This window comes from Pezoporus occidentalis, unplaced genomic scaffold (assembly GCF_034315485.1).
Source record: "Pezoporus occidentalis ecotype Australia unplaced genomic scaffold, CSIRO_AGI_Poc_V1 ctg28, whole genome shotgun sequence".
In the NCBI taxonomy this organism is placed as follows: Eukaryota; Metazoa; Chordata; class Aves; order Psittaciformes; family Psittacidae; genus Pezoporus; species Pezoporus occidentalis.
In genome coordinates this window covers 5,586,692-5,608,734 of record NW_026914718.1, presented here as the reverse complement: position 1 = coordinate 5,608,734, position 22,043 = coordinate 5,586,692, and the positions used below count along the sequence as shown (strand labels likewise).

Genomic DNA, 22,043 nt, shown 5'->3' with positions numbered 1-22,043 from the left:
ACATGAGAGCTCATAACAGAAAAAGTGATTTCTGAAAGTGGAAGATGGGGTTTTCTCTCTGCAAGGCCTGGTCACCATTAGTGCACCAGGCTGTGCTGGCCTCTTGCAATGAAGTCAAATTCCTAGTGAAAGGATTATTCCCAAGAGCTTGTGAAGATCATGGTTGTATCAGCTATAACTGAAACCGCAGTTACATACCCTTGTATAAGGGCAAGGGGTGGAGAAAATCTAAGTGGAGATGATTTAGCCTGAAATGAAAGCTGTGATCTCCTACCCGGTTAAATATTCAGTTCACCATGAAATGTGGCAGTGAGGCCACTGAAATGAAGTCAAAATTAAAGTAAATAAATCCTAGAAGCTGGATAAGTCCCTTTTTCTCCAGGAGCTTGATCTTGAGACGACTGACCAAGGAGGTAGATTAATCTTCAGCTGAAGAGCTGGAAAGATGTAGCCTATCCCTTTCACCTCCATGAAGGTCTCTAATTTGTCATTGCTATTTGGCAACTATTTTTTACTTGCATATTTGGCCAGGGTTTGTGACACCTCAGTGCAGGTGTCTGCTTGCAGCGAGGCTGAGTGAAGCTGAATAAATAACTCCTGGCAAGTAAGTGTTATTCTGGTAAATCCTCCTCAGTCCCTGTGAGTGAGAGACATATTTGCAAGATTTCAGGATGCCTCAACCAAATAAAATATTAAGCAAGATAACTTCTCAACGTTAGAAAAGTTCTAGAATAGCATTAGAAAAATCAAAAGGGATGCATCTATCCTCGAGGATGACTTTGAGCCACTTTTGTAGAAATAGAGATGGAAATGGAATAGATTGGAAATGTTTAGGGAAGTCATTTGAACATTATTTGCAAAGTTTTCACTTAAAAGATGTGCTAATATTTTATAGTTTAATTACAGATTATCACCTGCCTTTGTTCTTCCAGGCTTTTAAAACCAAGGATGGCTACGTCGTGGTGGGAGCTGGAAATGATCAGCAGTTTGTCACTGTGTGCAAGGTAATGGTGTGTTAGGAAACACTACAGGAATGTGTAATAGTTTCCATTCTGACTAGGAAATTAATTACCAATTGCTTCTTAATTCTTCTTTTTTGCGTGTGAAAGTAAGTAGTGAGTATAAATTCTAACCTTGGTTTCTGGCTTGTAGTTTAGGGGACTGATGTGGGTTCTGTGCTTTGCCTCTGTGTTCAGAACACCCCAATTCCCAGACCTGTGGGTGCTGAACCCCTTTAGAAGCCTGTCCAGCTGCACAGCTGATTAGCTAAAACATTAACAAGCTAACAACCTTCCAGTTCAGGAATGGTGCCTTTTTCAGGAAGAAATGTGGCAGTGTTTCTCCATAAAATGCATGGTAGGCACACTCTTAACAAAGCAAAGCTAGGAGATGGGTCATTCCTCTATAATATTTTAGGAGATGGGCCATGCCACTTGAATTAGTAGATGAGTGTTTAGTCCTTTAGAACACAACACAATATGTGCTGGTCTGTGCTCAGGGAGTAACTTGTAGACTTCTTAGAAAAGAAATAGTACAGGACTGTGAGCTTCAAGTGGTGCAGAGGTATGATGTTAACGAAGAAGTCTTCACACGGGACTGCTGTGTTCAAACTCTGGTATCTTCGTATTTTGAGCTGAAGGAACACAATGCTGGCAATTCTGTTTCTACAGAGGGTGGCTGAGGAGGTTCTAAAATAATCTTGGATTTGTCCCATGCTCTTTTGCTGTTGTTTTAAAACCTCAGCAGTGGAAAAAGAGAAAGAGTGGTTGTAAAATTGTCCCAAATAAAGTGTGGTGACACTCCAAACAGAAGACCACAGTAGCATGTAAGCTGGGACAAGTTTTGCGTATAGCATTATTAGACAGCAGTTCTAAAAGGAGAGTTCTACCTTGCCATTTTGTTTTTCTCTGCAAACTTGAATATTTAACCTAAACAAAACACAATCAGGAAACTGAGCATTATTTTCCTTCATTTGTTCATTGTTCATGTTTATGTCAGACATTTCACATTTCCATGGATGTTCACAACTAATAACTGGAAAATGTAGTAAGGATATAGTTCTGTTGTGATTCTGTCAGTACAGGGGTACATATCCCTACCTTGCTAATTTGGAGGATCTGGTTTTACTTGCTTGAATTGTCTTTCTCAGTAAGTAGCAAGTTAACCTCTTCAAAGTTTGCTTTAATTTGTCTTCATGCATTTGTCCAACCACTGAGTGTGGTCATTACCTTAACATGACTGGAGAAGTGTCTACCTGCCTCAACTCAACTCATTTTTATCAAAGACCCGTTGTCTCATGAAGGAAATCCTTCAGGACATACATACATAAATGTCTTCTTGGTGCTTTGTCAACTGAAGTCAGGAATTACGTACCAGATGCTGGTCATCCTACCATCTTTGAGTAAGGCAGAGCTGAGGATCTGGCTGAGTAGGTTCTGACACCATTGTGTGAGCTAGAGGGCTCTAAAAGTTCCAACCATGCATTCACCTCACTTTAGGGTGCAGCTGAGACTTGTGGTGTGACTTGTTGCTACATTCTGTCTCTGTAATCAGAGGCATGAGTGATACCCCAGAAGATGAGGCAATGTTTCTGTGATTGATGTTACTACAGAATCTGGAGGACAAAAACTAACTGAGATGAATATTTGCCCTAGTCTTCAGGCTGATGTTTTTTTGTTTCATTCTTACTAATATGTTCTGGTATTTCTAGAATTGAAAGTGGAAGGTACAGAATATGGAAAAATTATGATTGTTCACACTTCAAAGAGAGTAAAAAAAAAAAAAAAGAGAATAGTTCAAGTTTTGGGTAATGGTTGGATTTTTCTATAAACCATTATCATGTTTGTTTCTAAAAAAAAGTCTTTTTACCCGTGTCGAGTCATTGAAAGTATGAATTTGGGCCATTACATTGCCCAGAAATGGAGTGATGTGGAAGTCAGTGGGATGCTGTGAAACCAATTAGAGGTATGCTCTGAGCTAAGTGGATGGTGATTTGGAACTTAAAACACCATGAAGATGGAGAGCCAATAAAGAAAGATGACTTTATTACGGGAAGGCCTGCAACACCCTATTGAACTTTAGTAAATACAGAGACCACTAATTCAAACATAGGAATTGCTATTGAAGAACCTTTCTGAGATGAGCTGCTGCTAAAAATACAGGCTGTATGGAAGCTGTTACCCTGAAGACTCTGGAGATGGAACAGCTGTCTCAAGCTGTAAACAATTGCAGACATTCTGCTTCAACCATATCTTTTCAGGCAAGCAGAAAGAAAAAGCTGGAATAATTCACTGAGATATTTTCGAAATCAGTGCACACTAACTGTAGGTTGTTTGGGGACTTGGATAATTGCAGGAAAACTTTGTAAGACTGCTAGCTGAAGTGCATTTCATGGCGGTCAAGTGTTATAAAAGCAGATCCTGATGTATGGCTTCTTCAGTATAAATAGGAATACTGAGCAAGACTCTTCAAAAGACTGAGCTTTTGTGTACAGCAGAGGAGAGTACCAACAGGTTTGCTGGTGTTGGGGGACAAAACATAGAGAGTGCAAACTCTGAATATGCATCTGAAAGCTTGGGGGAGGCCTAGAAAAGAACAGCAGTTTTATTCCAAGTGGTCACAGTGAAATAAGAAAGTAACATTGGCAGTGTGATCCAGAAAGACGAATGGCTCATTAATGAATAACTTCTCAAATGTGCATTTGTTAGTCACAAAAAAAAGAACATATATAGATAGATACGCAGCTTTACAACAGATGGACATTAAGTTAAAGCTGAAGTCAGTAACGTTAATTAAAACAGTAGAGTAAGTAACTCCATATGACCAGTTTTCATATAACTCATCAAATGGAACCATAGTTTTCTGATTAATTTATGAGGGTTTTTTTTAAGCTCTTATGAATAAGTATTCACTATCATTTACTTTGAACAACCTTTCATGGTTGGTTGTTTTTTTTTTCTCTAAAGCAGTAATTTGGAACTCCAAAATAGCAGTATTAAGAAGAGGAGATAGTTTTAAGGGATGCCAATATTATTGTTAATCTTTAAGACAGGGAAAGAAGAACATTTTCTGAAGTTAATTTGTGATTGTCATGATTTTCATAAACTAGATTGTGCAGACATAGAAGGAAAAGAAAATATGCTGTGAATTAAGAGTTGATGGAAGATGCTAGATTGATGTTTTATGTTAGCTTGCAGGTAAAAATCATAGAATCATAGAACAGTTTGGGTTGGAAGGGACCTTAATGATTATCTAGTTTCACAGCAGGAACACCTTCCGCTAGACCAGGTTGCTCAAAGCCCCGTCCAACCTTGAACACTGCCAGGAATGGGGCAGCCACAACTTCTCTGGGCAACCTGTGCCAGTGCCTCAGCACCCTCATAGTGAAGGATTTCTTCTTTATATCTAATTTTCTTTCTTAATTCTTTCAGAAGAAAACATAAAGAATATATATGACATTTCAATAGGAAAAGACTTTTCTTTTTTTTCCTTTTTGACAGAAATTACTGAAATGGAAAAAAATGTTCTTAGACACAGCTTTTCTCAGTCTGGCACATGAAATACAGTCATATTTCTTGTTCTGTGACATAGAACTTAGTGCAGGATAATCCCACAAATCTCTCCAACCTTACAGTAACACTTCACAGACATTTTAGTGTTCTACAGTAAGAATTTCTGCTAGCTAATGGTGAAAGCTATCAACTAAACTTTGGAACTTCAGTTTCTTTTTTGTCTTTTCTGTACTTGTTATGTAACATTAACCAGGAGGCAGTATCTTTGCTTTATTTCCTAATCTATTTTAAAAGATTAATGAGAAGTAGGGATTTTTGGAAAGCTATCTTAACTCGGTAATGAATTTCTTTAGCTACATAAATACCTCCTGTCAAGCACATTTTTTTCTCTCCTTTATTTTTACTTAGATCCTGAATTTGCCTGAAGTTAGTAAGGATTCCAGATACAGAACTAATGCACTCAGAGTCAAGAACAGAAAAGAACTTACTGACATATTGTCAGCACGGTAAGTTAATTAAAAGGGAAGAAATGTTACTTAATCTGTTAATGCAAACAGTCATGTGTAAGGTCTTATCAAGTGAAAATGTTACTCTTTTGAGGTACTGATTTTTAAAGAAAATTATTGACAACACTTTACTGATGTGCCTTTTGCACATAGACTCTAGTGTGGAGTTTCAGAAACCATTTCAACTTCTTTTTAGCTATTAATGTGAATTTTAGTGGAAAAAAAAAACAGTGCTTTCTGCTTTCCTGGATGAATGCAACTCCTGGTAATAAAATGCTTGGAGCACCATTTGCTTTTGCTGTGACTGGGAATTTAAAGTTGTCACTGACAGTTACTGTTCCACTTGATGTGCTCCCTCACTGCTGGTTCTGTACCATGGTACTCCGTGCACCAAATTCACCCTGGGTCAATACTTTTGAAATCAAAAGGATATATACTTATATGTATATAATATATATATGTATATATACTTGTGAATTATCCTGGTAAATACTTCAGTTAAAAGTTATTTGAGAGGAAGCACAGAAACCCTTTATTTGAGAGATTAAAATAGTTCAGTTATCTTCCTCGTTGTTTGACAAGGCCCACTTTGTGAAGTGCTCTTCTGTTTAATGGAGAGGATGTTAAATTTCTATGGCATAAGAATAAAATCTAAGCTCTGTAAAGGTGGCTTCAGCTACTTTGGGGGACAAGCAGAAGAGGCAGTATATGTACTGTTGTAAAGGAGTCAAGAAAAGGCATGCTATCGTTTTGTCCCTTGGCCTGTATGAATCTTTGTCAACAAATGAGTAGCAATGATCATTCAGGCAATTTTACTGTTTGGTTTTTTTTTAGGAACGTTAGGTCAGTCACCTTCCCTGTTCATTTCACCTGAGCAGCATGCTTCCTCTCTCCTCAACCCCACACCTTTTTTGGCTGCTGAGAACCAGAATCACCTTGCATTAAAGAATGCAGAGGGAGTGATTTTTCTTCTTCTTTTTGCACTTGCAATTTTGTTTCTGTCTTACGTGTCCATGTTCAGATGTCCTGCCCCCAGTACCCATACTGAGGTACCAGGAGACTTTACATTTTCAAATAATTATGGTGCAACTGTTCATGATTAAACTTTGGGAACTTATCTTTTACTTGCTTTCCTATAACAAATGATGTGACTGCACAGGTGAACCGACTCTTCCTGTAAGTTATAAGCCTTTGAGAGGGAACAGTTATCTTTTGACATTTTTGAGCTCTTAACTCTTGCCAATCTTAGTGTCATATGTGGTTCATGTTGACTTATTACTTGGAGTTCATTTAATTTAACATGGCATTTATCTGATATACTCTGGTACCTTATAAAAGTGTCATTTTGCCATCCATAGATCAAATACTTAATAGCTTGTTGCTTGTGCTTAATGTTCAATGCTTCTTATTTTTTTTATGGGCAATATCTGAATATGAAGATAAAGTTCAAGAAACAGTTGTTCTTTCAGTGAATTGCCAGAATTCTAATTTGTTTTTATATCTGTAGCTATTAGTTCATCAGATTACCTCATTGCTCTTTCAATTACTGCTTTATGTCTGTTTTTGTCAGAGTTTATGTTCTGTTTTATTACCATCATTTAGGCTGAATTTCTGTGTAATTTATATGCAAGTATGTGACCGTATACACACTTGTGGAGTAGGTGTTTCCAATAGTATCCTGTTATGTCATATTATTGTGAATTCATCTGGCATTCAGTTTTAAAACACTGACTATAAGAAACACCTTTGGCATTCTAATGGAGGTTGGATACGTTTCTGTACACATTCCATGGTAACTTTGCTTTTATTCACTAATGCACAGTTGTTTGTAAAATTATATGTGGTTCATTTTTGAAGGTACTTAGAGAATTAAATGAATAGTTTGTCAGTGCTGAAAAATGTCAGCCCTTGAGAAATGAAGGGAAATGACAGAAGGGTAATAGCAGAATGTCACTGAAAAATATCTTAAATCACTGATTTCTTGATAGTATTGCAGCACATGGAAAATATAAACCTGGGGTGCATTAGTTGGAAAGAAACACCTGCAGGCCCTCCCATTCACTCACAGTTTGTACACTGCCATCCACCTCAAAATGAATTTGTGGAGACATGAGCTGGAGCAGCTTAGAAGAGTTGTGATTTTCTTGATGTGGGTTCTTCTACAGCCACTTTTGTTGAGATGAGCCCTTCTGTGTGGTGGGAGGCAAAAAGAAACATGAAAGTCCTTTAAGGATTTAGTCAGGTCATTCATCCATGTCTCATTTCTGATGCTGTGCCAGGCAGGTCGCACACAACTTAGGGCAAAGCAGCTTTTTTCCAGTGATGTTGCAATGGAAAAAGTCAGCAAACATGTTTGGTGTGCCAGGCTGAGCAGTAAAAAGCAGGTAAAAAATTGCATCTGTGTATAGGAATCTGGTGATTCCTAAATGTTCCTTCTCTTTCATACATGCTTAGCATCACAAATGGGAATTACAGTCCTGTAGTGGAATCCTTTGAGAGTACTGCTGTGAAAAGGCTAGCATGGATGTGGTCTGTGTCTCAGCATCTCAGCAGAAATTATGGTGACTAGAAGCACATGAGAGTAAACATGCAGTTGTGTTTCCTTCTCTTTTTCCCCAACCTCTTCTGCTGCCATTTTCTGTTGATGTATCTTTCCTGTTCCAGAAGACATTGGTGTTCTAAGCACCGTTTGTATGGTAGATGCTTGGATCTCTGTACTTGCTTGCAAATATCACTGCTGTTGCACAGTAGATAATATGCATATATTTTTTCCAAACCGTTGATGCTATTATAATTTTATTGAACTGAGGTGCCACCAGAGCCTAGAGTAGGCTTCCATTAACATATCTAATCTGTCTCCTTCCTCCTGTGTCTCTTCCAAACTATTTCAGAGGTATGACTTTTCCTATTTTTCTTAATTTTCAAAATGGACTTAACTGGAATTCATGTGCCCAGTAAGTGCAGGAAGAAGGATTCCTCCTTCTCCTCCTCTTAAGGAAAAAGATATCCCAGGTTTTATTTAGGAATAGAAGGAGATGTTCAAACCTACTCAAAGGGTCAGGAACTCCCTGAAGTCTTGAGCATTTAATTTGCTGCATGTGTGGAGCTGAAATTCTTAAAAACATCTGACCTCTGAATACCAAAGAGACAGTTGATGCCTTTCATTTGCTAGGGTTAAGCAATTGAGACTCTGGCCACAGTTTTATTCTAGGTGTGTGCACAAAGGAAACATTGGTGCAACCAGTAAATGTTAAGGAATGTTGGGTTTTTTTAAAAAAGGCTGTATCTTGGGAATTCTTGACTCAAATGACCTCTAATTTAGATCAATAATTCTACTCACCACCTGCAGTAACCATGCCAGATTTCAAGGCAGTTAGATAAGCATGGGGATTATATAGCACTTAGAAGAAACCAACCTTTAAACAGAAGACTTTTCAGAAAGGTGTGAAATGACCTATTCATCACAGTCCTGAACTAAGTGATAATACAAGATGGAGGTGAGTATGGCTCGAGACATAAATGTAGCTTGAAACAACAGCTCTGAGAGGTGTGAATTGTGCCATTCATTTCAGGAAGAATTTTTTCATCCTCTCTTTTCCCTGACAGAAATGAAGAGTGAAGCGCATCTGTCCTTAGCTCTTCACCCCCACTTGCTGTCTGCTTACAACAGCTCAACTCCCTCTGTAAGGGTACATGTGAAAGAGCAAGGGGGAAAGGGGAAGAGCAGGTAGGGGTGATTAAATTCACATACCCACAGAGACTGTCAGCTCTTCAGTAAAAGGGAATAGAAGGCTGACTGCTCTGCAGTGGTATGCTACTTCTAGGGAGACCCAGTTCTCACACTGGGGCAAAAGGAAGGAACTACAGAAACCAGTCCCAGACATCTTGAGAGGGGGAGTGTTTTCAGTTCCATCTTCTATGGGGAAATGAGCATAATGCTGCAAGGACCAAGTACTATGGGTCATAGGATAGTCACAGGGAAGAAGAATGAAGACCTGTGGGGTATTTTGTACTTGCTTTGCTACTGGTGGTGGTGTCCTTTTCCCATCTCTGGTCCTCTTCCAGCTAGGCTCTTTTTTTCCCTGTCCCCATCATCTTCCTCCCAGCTTATTTCCCTGTTCTCTTCCCACTGCTGACATTTGGACACCTACTATGTTTGCTTTACAAAAAAAGGAGTTTCAATGCCTTCTGTATCTTCCTCTTCATTTAGGTTACATTTCCCCCCAGTGACTTCAAAGTAGAACTCTGAGAAAAGCAAATTGCCTCTGAATGCCTTCCTTTCTCACGTGTGTGCCAAGAGTCAAATTTAACATGACCCTACCCTGGGTGGAGGTCAGGTTCAATGGCTACTACAGAGGCCCCTGAGACTCCCAGCTCATGTGAGAACTGACAGACTACAGAGCACTCTGGTTTTTACGTTTCCAGTGGAAGCCTCTGTTTTGTGAGTTAGATGTGCATCTATCCAAGAGAACCAAGTTTTAATTGTGTTGGTCTGCTCTACACTTCCCTTCCGCTTTTACCTTTGCTTCCTCTGGAACAGAATGGCACCAGGCACGATGCAGATTGTTTTGTATGTGTAGGTGTGCGTGCATATGTCAAGGCATACATATATAGTGTGCACGTGAAATTTGAGATGTGTCTGTACAAAAGCTGGTATGATGCCAGTTGGAAGAGAAGCTGCTTTGAAGAAGGGGGCTTAATCTGTTGATGTCCTTCTTCAAATTACCCCAAAAGTTGAACATTAACATCCTACCCTGCACCTCAGTAATGTAGACGTGTTTTAAGGCAATGCAGCTAAATGTATACTCCAAGGTGCTTGGGGAAATAAACCTGTAAACAGAACAGCGTGTGGGGTTGTATGAGTACAGGGGTAAGGGGAATAGCAGACATGGCCTCAGCCTTTAAAGTGAAGCAGCTCCCATAATGAAAACCACATAAATTCATCATGGTTAGTGTTCCTGCAGTTATAGCTAAATTATTGTAGGCTTAAAACCAGAAGTTTAAGGCTGAAAACGATTTGGAGTGAAACTTCTGTTCCTAGCACTTACATTTTAAAGGCCTTATTCTGGACTGTGCACTGCAGCTGCATGTTGCATATGTAAGTGTGAGGGGAAAAGCAATGAGAAGGAAGGAAGCATGGAGGAACCTGAGATCCTTGCTAAATTGTTTCCACCTAATAAGGAAGAGAAGGGCACCTAAAGGGGAAAGTGTATTGTAAAAATGCTTAAGTTGCCTGATGAGGAGCGCTGTTAAATTCATGCTTGTCGAGGCACTCCCAGGCTCTGTAAGTCTTCCCTATCCCCACCATTTCTTTTTCTAAGCCAAGAGCCTTGCAGACTGGTGTCACTGGTAATACCATTACAGCAATGAGGGTCTGGTTGTTAATTGCTTCAGCAGGACAGGTGTGTGACAGGTAATTAACTTCAGTGTGGCACAGCTGGCAAGCTTTCCTTCCCTCAGCACCGGTGTGGAGATGGTCGAGTTGTGTGGGCATCGGCTACCAAACTGCTAAGGGTTGCTTTAAAATCCTTAGGTTTAAATTGTTATTAGTTTTTAATTTGCATTTAGTATTTAGTTTGACTTCTATGTGTGCAACTGAGAGAGGTCAGAAATGTCTCAAACATCTGATTTTTGGACCGGGTAAGTTGGGTATTTTCTGTCTTCTTTTCCTGCTATCTTATGAACCTCCAAGTGTTTCCATGTGGGTGGGAAGGTGAAGATCCTTCCTGAAAGGGAACTTGCTATTTCTTTTTCCCAAAGATGTATATTACTAGCTACAAGGCTGCTGAAATCAAGGGAGATGTTTTAATTGGGTTTTGAGTGAGCTTTTTGACCTGACCCTTGTTTGGGCTTTTCTGCCATTGAGCAGTTAAAAGAACAGTGACAAAATCCATCTATCTTTCTGTTATCCTCAATGTGCTTTTATCAATGTGTGTTTACCTAGCAGTTTTTAAGTTAATTTGCACTTGCTCTGTTACAACTATAGAAGTTACTTTGCTTACTTGAGAAAAAGAGAGGAATGCTTGGGTAAAGGGAGAATACTTTTAGTGTGCATAGCGAAACATTATTTGAATCCAGAGAGCACTAGTTCTGCAACATGCTGGATTTTACTATTCGGGAGCCCATATGGGTGTTCCTTAAAAGTCATGATGGTTTTAAAACTTCCTAAAGGAACACGGATGTCCGTTCATCTGTAGTACAAGTTCTGTATGTAAAGGTAAGGGTTTATTGATAGTTCTGTTAAACTGATATGAGTATTTATATGCAGAAGTACAAACGACTTTCAAGGTGGATTTGTGGTACCTGTAAATATCTAGGCTGTGCTTTATGTAGCTGCTACTTACAATCTACTGTAGTGACATTGTTTAAAGTAGTTGATATACCCGTCAACAAAACAGTACTGTGTGTCAGTACAATCATGTTGATCCCAAAGATAATTAAGGGTCTGGTGTGGTTCACAGAGTGATTAATCAGTAACCAAGAGGATGCTAATTAGACACACAGAGATGCTTACATGCTATTGAGTTAATACTATAGTATTAATTTTGAAAATTCTAATTGTGTATTTGCTGTACACCAAGGGATAATGAGCCATTATTTGAATTTTTCAAATACGTATTTTTCTGTGACTTAATCTTGCATGGTGTCTTCCATAGATATAACTGTGAGAAACAATACAAACTGTTTTACTCAGTTAACTACCATTGAAGAGGGAAAATATTGTAGGTATTTGAAACTAAATAGACTGTTGATAGAACAAACCAATGGAAAAAACAGTGCAAATTCAAGTTGTGCTGGAAAACACCAGAATGCTTTTGTGGACTTCAGCAAGAACAGAGAAGGTTTTTGTGATTGACTGTATATTAAAAACCTAGATGTTGCTGTTCCATCTGCATTTGGTAGCTGTCCAAATTACTTCTCTAAATTAAATTAATTGCCATAAGCTTCCTATAGAAAAGAGTAGTATTTTGCTTCAGTAGTTTTTCTAAACTTACCTTGTGTGGATTTGGATGGTTTTATCCATTAGAGAAACATGGATGGGCTTCTACGAAGGATGTACCAATGATTGAAGATTTCTTAGGAAACATGGAAGATGGGATATATGCAAAGAATATACACAGACTACATTCATTCATGCTTTAGAAGTCTTTATTTCATTGAAAGACAGTATTTGTTAAAAAGAAATAAAGTTCACATTAATAATTAACATCACGAGAAAATGTATTTTACTAGATCCTGGGTATGTTTCTAATTCATTAAAGCCATTTCATCCAACTTGTGCAATTCAAGCAAACACTTTTTCTTTTCCCCTTAATACTTGCTTTAAAACATTTTTCTATGCTTTGGTATTGTCTTTTATAAATATCCATTCTCCCTCCTATTATTAGAATTTGTTAGAAAGCAGAAAGTGATTAGGATCTTGCTTTTTAGGAAGCAAAGCTACACTTATGGTTTGAGTAAGGAAATAAGGTGTGAGCTCTTCTTATTTGATTTTTTTTTTTTTAACTTTTGGAGGCAGTTTTTTTATTTTATGCTGTAATTTTTTTTTCATTAATTTATAGTTTAAATTTAGAGTTTTTCATGTAATGGTGCCTGCTGGATTTACAAATTGAGGAAAAATACATTTAGTTGGATTTTTTTTATCATGAAATAACATTTCAGTTAGCTCAAGCTGCTCTTTCTATTCTTACGATATTTTTAAGGATGAAGTATCTCTAATGTTAAAAGTTTCAGAATCTTATGCCTCATTTCAATGTTGCAACTTCAGTATCTTCATAAGTGCTGTGTAATTCAGTGCAGAGAAGGCTTAGAGTACTGTTTAAAACGCAAATAAGACACCGCGCAGACTACAACCTTTTCTAGTGAAGTAAGCCTTCATACAGGCTTTGCAGCAATGGGTTTGTTCTCCATTGGGGTACATATCCTTCTCTTTTTCAGAGGTGTTTTCAGAAAGAGCCTGCATTCAAGCTTTGCAGTACAGGCTAGTGCAGTAAAAAAGTAAATTCTTTTGAACTTCTAAAATACTGGTAATAATTATAGAAAGCTAAACTACAGATTTAAAATGATTCTACAAATAAATCATAATTTAAATGGCATTTATGTGATTCTATCTATAGCAGATGGAACATTTTAGAGGGAAAAGGGACTCATCTGGAAATATATGAAGCTGGAGCGTGAATCACATGGTGAAGTTCTGCAGTCACCGGGTATCACTGAAGTTCTGTGGACAGATAAAGATTCATTTGAGAGTGTCATGCTTTGGACATCAGATGATCAAGGGAATGATGATAAAAAATATTAATGATTATAATAATTTCTTAGTGATGGTCCTCAGCACCATGGTTATGATGGAGTTCAAGAGTCCTCTTGTAGATATGCTGTCTTTTCTTGGAAATGAGATAGTAGTGGAGATTGAGGTGTCATTAAAAAGTAGTATCTGAAAAAAGCTTTTCATTTATAAAAAAGGAGTTAGTGGGCCATGAATTATGAAGCATTTGAGGAGGGGAATGTCTCAGTTGCTAGCAGAGAACAGCACAATTCTGTATAAATAGCACCAATAACTGATGGGGAATAGTTTATGTGTGAATCATATTTGCACTGTGCATATTTTGAGCCCCGAACCTTAGTAATAGGAGGCTATGAATAAGAAGAATATTCAAATTATGAGAACTGTTGCCAAACAGAGTACTGAAGGGAAATGCAAATTATAATTTAGATTAAAGTCATGTTCTCCTAATGGCTGCAGTCACTGAGGAGGGAAGGTGATCTACCTCTCTAGTTACCTTTTTTTCCCCGATTTCTTGTAGTGTACCTGGTTTCTAGGTACAGTCAGCAACAGAGTACTAAATTAGATGTGTCCAGGAGTGGCATTATCTTTATGACTGACTACATCTTTACCATGAATTAACTTGAATAGTTGAACAGTGCAAAAATCTCACATGTTTTCATTAGAAGTGACGCTTCATTAATTTCTTCAGAAATCAGTGCTTCATTTTATAATATGTTTTGCACTTTTAAAACTTTTTATTCTGAATTTTCTATTTCATTGTCCTTCCAGTTCTACTAGTATTATTTGTTTACTTCACATGTATTTAGCAGGAGTAAAACTTCTATTTCTGAGGAAGACCCATGCAAAACTTGGCTTTGAGCAACCTGGTCTTAATGGAAGGTGTCCCTGCCCATGGCAGGAGGGGTTGGAACCAGATGAACTTTAAGATCCTTTCCAACCTAAACCTTTGTATTTGTTTAGTGTGCAAAATGCGTTGGGTATCAGGATTTATTCCCTCAAAGCTTGGGGAAGTTGCTGCTGCCCAGGGAATGCCATGGGCAGGGAGAAGGATATTAACTGTGAAGTTTGGTTCCATACCTATGACTTAATTTGTCGCCATCACTAGTTTCTTTTTGTTTATTCTGAAAGTAGCATGAAATACTTTGCAGCCAATCTCTTCGTATGCATTAAAGTAAGTTTACAAAGTTTGACTTTATACTGATTTAGGGATTTTTGTGCCTTGGGCTTAGTCTCTGTTAACTTTCTATCAGAAACTTGGTTGTTTTTTTGCATAATAACGTGTTAAGAGGTAAAGCTGAATGTTACTGACATTGCTCGTGATAATGAACTGGTGAGGTACAGAATACCATTAATAGAGCATCCCTTATCAAAGTTTCTATTAATTTAATTTCTATCAGGTCATTAAATTGCACCTGATTTTTTTCAGTGTTGTGCATATCACAAAGCAGAGCTTTCCTTTCTAATAATCCAGTAGACCTCAGTGTTATTTACCATCATGAAATTTAAGAAATGATCTCCAAATAAGTTTACCTTTGATTCAGAATCCAAGATAGCTGCAGAAAATACCATCTCTCAGGGACTGGTAATTCTTCAGGATTTTGTTTTATTCATGTGTGTAACTCTACTGGACAAATGAAGAAAGAAGAAGTATCTAGCAAAAGAGGACAAGTAATGTGATGGTATTGAATGCTTAGAAAGAAATAAGCTGAGCAGAGGTCCTTAGGATACGTTATACAATCATGCAGCAAATAAATAGGTAATCAATGTCGTTATCTGACCAAAAGATGTGGCTGTTGATCCTCATGTATGTTTTGGATGTAATGGAAGAAAAACACTCCTGTGCTTAACTTCAGCTTTTAGTAAGCAGTGTCTTATGTTAGACTTGTACCCATGTTTTATCTGTTTTTTTGTTGTTAAATATGTGCATGAAAGCAAACAAATGTGAAGCATATTTAGTGTAATTAAGCACTGGAGGAAACCCATTGATCCTTATTTGAAACTGTAGATAAATTTAGCTTTACATCATTCTGATCATCTGAAGCAATCCAGTACAGAAATAGAAGTCAGTTCAGCTACATTCTTTCCCTTATATCTTTGGGTTTTGCATTTCTGAGCCCACGTGTCATACATTTTCGTTATGTTACTCAGTGTCTGGGAAGAAATCAGTGGGGAAGAGTATGGAAGCAGTGAGAGAGGGAGGAGGCATGCAATACAATTATTTTGTGGAATCTGACAGCGCGGAGTTGAAACCACATGCTTCTTATTTGCTCTTAGGTTTTCAGAAAAAGCAACGATCGAATGGTTGCAGCTCTTTGAAGGTAGTGGGGTTCCATATGGCCCAATCAACAACATGCAGCAAGTATTCTTGGATCCTCAGGTTGGTTCTCACCAAGTCTTTTCTGTATGTTATGTGTTTTACAGAGTAACAATCACTTTTCCTGCCACTAAGACCCGATTTCAGCTACTTTAAAACCTGATTTGAGAGTTATATGGTGGATTAAGTTTAAACCAATAATATGGCATAATGAGAAATAAATACAGATCCTTAAATGAATTATATGCTTGGGAACACAGATTTTGTCATAATGCATTAAACCGTAGGTATTCCATGACTTGTATGGGAGTCTGTCTTTCAAAAATGGCTGATAGAACTGGCAAAAAACCTGTGTAATTGTGTTTTGTCAGATAACTATGCAGAAAAGTACCTTTCTTGCTGGCCACAAGCAACTGATTTTCTGTATGGAATATGGATAATCAGAATGCATGCTGTTTGGAAAAAAGGGCAACTTTTTGACTGGAAAGAGAAAAAGCGAAGCACAAAAGTCATGTGTAGAAAGATTTTAATCTTTTCTTGGCCTGGTGGTTTCCCTGGCTGAGAATGCTTCAGCTTTTTATTTATTTCTTTAAATGTTAATTTTTTCACTGACTTGCATCCTTACATAATTCTAAGTAAAACTATTGTTCATCTGTAGAGTTACATTATCTCTGTGTTTCCTGATCCCTGCCCTTCTTTTCACCCTAGCTTATGATGGCTTAAAGGGCCCAATATTAACTGAACTATGCTGTCTTGAATAGTGTGACAGAGTATTTTATGGCTATTTTGTCTGGTGATGAATCTCATTTAAATGAATTTTCAAGATTGAGAGTAACCATAAAAATGACTAGTGTCCATGTCTGCTCTTGAGAAGTGTCAGGATTGTGAATACAATTGTAGTCTTTGGGAAAGAACAACAGGCAAAACAATCTATCAGAAGTGAATAAATTTATAATAAATGTTTGTTACGCTTTTAGAGGTATAAGACAATATTTGTTAGGATACTGCAAGGAAAGAACTTTGTTGCTTTTTTTTTTCTTAAATAAATATGCTTTTTCTCCTTAAAATGATGTAGTACTATGCTGTAAAGTATGCGTAAGCCAACTTTTTCACTTCATAACTTTCACAGGGATTAAGGTTGGGCTTTGAAGAACAGACGAGTATTTTAGTAGGTTCGTGGTTGACTTGGCTGTACTTGGGGCAACATAGGAAAAACGTTCTTTGCTTTTTTTTGATGTGAATTTTAAGAAGTCAGGTCCTCTCTGAAAGAGGCTGTTTTTAAAACATAGTATGTCATGGGATGGCCATTACCTCCCAGACTGTAAAAGGGTTAGCTTGGTTACCTTGCTGTTGTTAGACTTCACCTAAGTATTATTTTTTAATACCCATATTATGATGATACTGTGATTTTATATATATATATATATATATATCAGGTTGTTATGTGAGATAGTTTGCCTATCTCTAAAAGGTATCACAGTGCTGTGCAGTCAGAGACCATCATACGGTGGATTTAAAAGATCGGTTCCTGTAAAGGGCCACACTGATCTCTTTTGATTTTTTCCTTCTGATGAAACTGCTTGAAAACACTGTCTTTTCTACAGCCTTCTTTGAAATAAGTGGCACTTGGACACTGTGTTCTTATTACTGTTGGAAGTGAAATGTCAGTATTTGTGGTGATGCTGCATGTTATACATGTGTTTAATTTCAGGTGCTGCCTGCCTCAAGTGTTTTTCTTAGTGATTATTCTGTTCAAGGAGGGAGGAAGACTGCACTTTTGCTTGAAATACAGAAAATTAAGATATTGCTGTTATGGCAAGATACTTTACATCACTTGTATAAAATTAGACCCACCCACTCCACCTTTACGTATCTGAGACACCATCAAGCAAACCAGCAACTCAGAGAGCAGCATGCTCAGCCTCTTAAGTATAGTTTCCTAGTTTTTACCCAAATGTTTGCTTGTGAAGACTTCAGACCTTCACAGGTAGCTTCATTGCCTGGAGTCACTTATCCATAGCTTGGATTTAGATATTTAGGGACAGTTCAAGCAAAGCTTTTCACCTTTACATTCCTTGTGAACTGTAGGTTTTGCCATTGTACCTTGCCCAGTCTCCCTTCACTTTGTTCATCTTTCTGCTGCTGTACCGACAGCATGGGTCTGGGATAAGCACGCATGCTTGTGTATAGCTTTGCTCTTTCATAAGCCACTCTGCAATTTTGGTTTCTGAAACCTCAATACCTGTAACAGTGCCCTAAGACTGTGCCTAAGACTAGGGGAAAAAGTCTATCAATGCCTGAGAATCCATAATCTACGTATCTTCTGCACTGTAACAGGGAAAAACCGTCAACAAGAACATACTGTAATCACAGCAAGATTTTTCTCATGTGTAAAGCTGAACCCTGTCATCAAGTATGAGAACTTTGTAATCATGCTTCACAGTATTTCCATTATAATATGGTGGGGTTTTTCAGTCTTAGTTTAGATGAGGAAATACATTTCTAGGAAAGATGTCAGTCAGCTTGCATTTAATAGCCTTACTTACTGATACTGTACAATAAGAAGTACAATGTGATATAAGTTTATCATAATGCAATGATCCGCTTTCAGTACTTATTTACTTTCAACCGTTGCAAAGGCTCCATAGAAACATCAAACCTGGTGATACTTCAATATAGACAAACTCTAATCTACCTCTAATAGATAATACTTAGGTGTTGCTAACCTCTTCCTTTTTGGGTGTTACCAGAAGAATTGCACATAAAGACAGTACCATGTTTTTTTAACTTCATATTATTGCTACTGTCTTCCTACTTGATCTATGGATTTTGGTATCCATTATGCAGTTATTCAGTGTAAGTAGTCATGCACCATTAATGACCAAGATGCACTTCATGGACATCAACAATCGCAGAATGGTTTGGGTTGGAAGGGACCTTAAGCTCATCTATTTCCAACTCCCTGCCATGGGCCAGGGACACCTTCCACTCGACCAGGTTGTTGAAGCCCAGTCTGACTTGGCTTTGAACGCTGTCAGGGATGAAACATTCCCCTTGTTAGTTAACCATCAAAACAGAGAGCAGCTCAGCTGTCAGTCTTGCTGCAAAGGGTGCATAGGGCTGGTACCAGCCACAGACAGAAATCCTAGGTTGGAATAGTACAAAGGAGGAATGGAAGCAACTTTGAGGAGATAGGAAAGGCAAGTAAAGGAGATGACAGAAATGGTCTGATGGAACTAAATCAGCTACAGGTGTTTTGTTTTTTTTTTTCAGATTTTATTTTAGCTAAGAGGACCTCAGAGCTGTGAAGGCCAAGAGCGGTTTGTATAACTTCTTCTATAAGCTGAGATGAAACAACACATTCTTGATCCCAGGACATTTTGTTAATATCGTTAACAGCTTCAGTTGTACTCCAAGGGAGCTGCCAAAAACCAGGAAATTTTTTTGCTAAGTTGGAGTGCCAGGTGATACTGTTTTTTCCATGAATGGAGGGAAATGTCCACTTTTCCCACTGATTATAATCTTTTATTCATTTGTGTAGTTAAAATGAATACCACAGGCATTTGTACTGCTAAGTCAATCAGTCTGTGGACAGATGTATATGGGTACTTATGCATGAATGGATAAAAAGTCTGAGAGGAAGGAGAGCAGATTCGCTAGTTCAGGCAACAGTTCCCTTTCAAAATGAGAAGGAGGAAAGAGTGTACAGTATGGACTAGAATAATGAAGCTTTTTATAGCCCAGCGTTTTCAAGCTAGTTTTTAAAAATGTGTGCTTTTAACCAGGCCAAGATAGTACAAACATTAAAGGAATTCTTAAAACGGTTTAAAAAACTTACTAGTGATCTCAGTATGGTCCCGTTTAACGTACCCTGGGGAACATGTGTATGAAATACAATGTGGTTTGAGGTTTTCCAAACAAAACAAACTTAAAAGAGAATGCCATTTTTAATAGAAACTATTCAAATTCTCCCAAAAGATAAACCAAAACAAAACCAGGTACGCGCTGTCCTGCAGCTAAGTATGAAAGAACAAAGATCTTTGCTGGTTAAGTGAGGAGGGTTTGTTCGTTTTCATTAAAATACTGCTCTCCCCTTTTTCACAATATAATTCCTAATAGCACTGTGTAAAAGCACTGTTCATATGCAGTGTCATTACTTTAATTAAATGGCTGGCATATACAAGAAGTAACAAAACAAGCCAGAAACATTATGGGCAGTTCAATAAATATTTTAAATCTGATGTTTACCAGGGTAAATGCATTCATGTTGATGAATTTGACTATATGAATATTGCCAGCTGCAAATAAAAATGAAAGCCATGCAGTGGTATTTCCCCCACCACCCCCAAGCAGTTACAGTCATACCACACAAGTAGAGCACATCAGGTGTAAGACATCACCCTGATGCATCACTTCTGAGAAATATGGGGAGGGAAATATCGGAGCTGAAATATCACAGCTGGCCCTGATTTCAGCTCCTGCCAAACACCTGCAGACTCTAAAAGGATACCAAAACAAAACTCCACCCTGTGGCAAGAGGCCATCCCTTAACAACCCTTCCCTGACTTTGCATCACTATAAAAATTAATTTAACATTTTTTACAGAAACCTTAGTCTTCCTGTCCCAGAAGGCCATTACAGTTGCTTTGGCTATTTCTCTAAATGTGCCTCAGAAAAAAAAAACCCACAGTAAACTGAGTATTGAAATATCTGGAGCTGGCAATTATCTAATGTTTTATTATTTGTAGGCTCTTACAAAGGTGGTAGTTTTAGAATTATCCTCCAGATTGTCTCTTACTTTGGAAGTCATTTCATTTGAACACATCCTGGCAAAAATTGCCTCGCATCTGGGTAAAGCTGCTACAATCAGAGTTGTGAACACACGGAACAGCCCAAGTTCCAAAGTGTGGTGGTTTCTTGGTGTTTTGGTTGGTTTTTTGTTTTCCTGTAAATCATTGTATGCATGGTGGTGGTTGGTTTGGGTTTTTTTTTGTTTGGTTGGTATTTTTTTTAAATTAAATATGACCATATTTTACTTGTTACTCTTTGTTGAAATAGACTTTTGTGGCCTGTTGAGGGCTTGTCCCAAGTCAAATGGAATTACATTAATGTCCATAATACTGCAGGGAGGTTTTTTTACATATAGCGGTTTCTGCAAGTGAAAAGCAGTTGATGAAGGCCTGAGGTAATACGATGTGTCTGGAAGTAATTCCTAACAGGCAAGAGAGAGGAATTCAGTTTTGCATATGTCTATTAGATAAGTAGTATAACTGGTTAGGTATTTTCCAATGGAGCATTTTTACGTTTAAAAATGCCAATTCATTGAAAGTGAAACATTGTCATGAAGGTGTCTAAATTCTGTTTTGAAACGGAAATTCAGCTCTATTCCTGCCTGTCTTGCCGAGTTAAAAATGTGCACTGTGTACCTTTGATTTGGTGTTTCAAGCCAATTTTTTACTTCAATTTTTAAATTTCATGCAATGAAAAAACCCCACGCCACCAACCATACCCAAAGCCTTTAATTTTGTCAGAAGTAGCTCTTTTGTACTAAATTACAAATGTTTTCAAGCTTTTGGTCTGTGGGAAATTTAGGAAAGTAGTTTCTGTTCTGAAGTGGAAAGCATTAAGGAATGGAACATAGTTTGAAGAAGTGAAATGGAAAATCCAGTTCTAAGACTGTTCGTAGTATGCAATTCCCACGTATACACAATTATGCAAGCTTTATACGTGTTATGAGATAGTTCTATATGCAGATTTTATAGGAAGGACTCAAAATGGGAGGCACATCACTTGTATTTCAGTATAAGGAATTTTGGAAGTGATTTTTTTTTATATTTTAGCTGTAGTGAAATGTGGTCCATGGCTATGCTAAATTTTTGTGTGGCCTGCCTATCTTTCAGTGACTACTAGAGAGCTGGTTGGAATATGATGGGGCTCTCAATAAACACGAATGTTTCTGTTAATAAAAGGCGTTTGTATGTAAAAACAGCCAATATACACCTGTTGTCAAGATAAGAAAAATAGTGATCAAGATCAACACTTTCTGTTATGAGGTTTCGTTCAAACTTGCCTATAACTTTGCAGAGTTTGATCTGAAATTTCCAGTGTGGTTTGTCTGCTTAAATCTGAAGTACATTTGGAAACATTTCTGATAAAATGATCCATTCATGTTTTATAACAAGTTTCCAGAAATCTATTTTCTTACCATCCTTACAACAGGTTTTTTTTTTCCTGGGACCTCTGCTGCTGCTGCTGCTCCTTTTTAGAGAATTAGTCCTTTTTTAACAAGGAATTTGTCTGCAGTGTCATAAATATGCTCTCTTGCTGTCCCATGTTTTTAAGGGTAGGGGAGAGAAGCTGGCTATGGATAAAGGGGAATAGAGCCTATGATATTTTTAAATCAAATAACATCTTTCTGCTGT

General features: G+C 37.7%; 1 protein-coding gene across 6 annotated transcripts in view; it reads left to right on the top strand.

Annotated features, from left to right (window-relative positions):
- Positions 1-22,043, top strand: part of SUGCT (succinyl-CoA:glutarate-CoA transferase) — a 308,838-nt gene that overhangs the window by 113,017 nt on the left and 173,778 nt on the right. For 4 of the 6 annotated variants that reach the window (XM_062625428.1, XM_062625429.1, XM_062625427.1 and 1 more), the window contains exons 10-12: positions 933-1,004; positions 4,920-5,017; positions 15,582-15,684. In XM_062625428.1, coding sequence (XP_062481412.1) covers positions 933-1,004; positions 4,920-5,017; positions 15,582-15,684 — 273 coding nt within the window. Of the gene's footprint in view, positions 1-932; positions 1,005-4,919; positions 5,018-15,581; positions 15,709-22,043 lie in introns of all 6 variants that reach the window. The other 2 variants (XM_062625432.1, XM_062625431.1) reach the window with 1 other exon arrangement.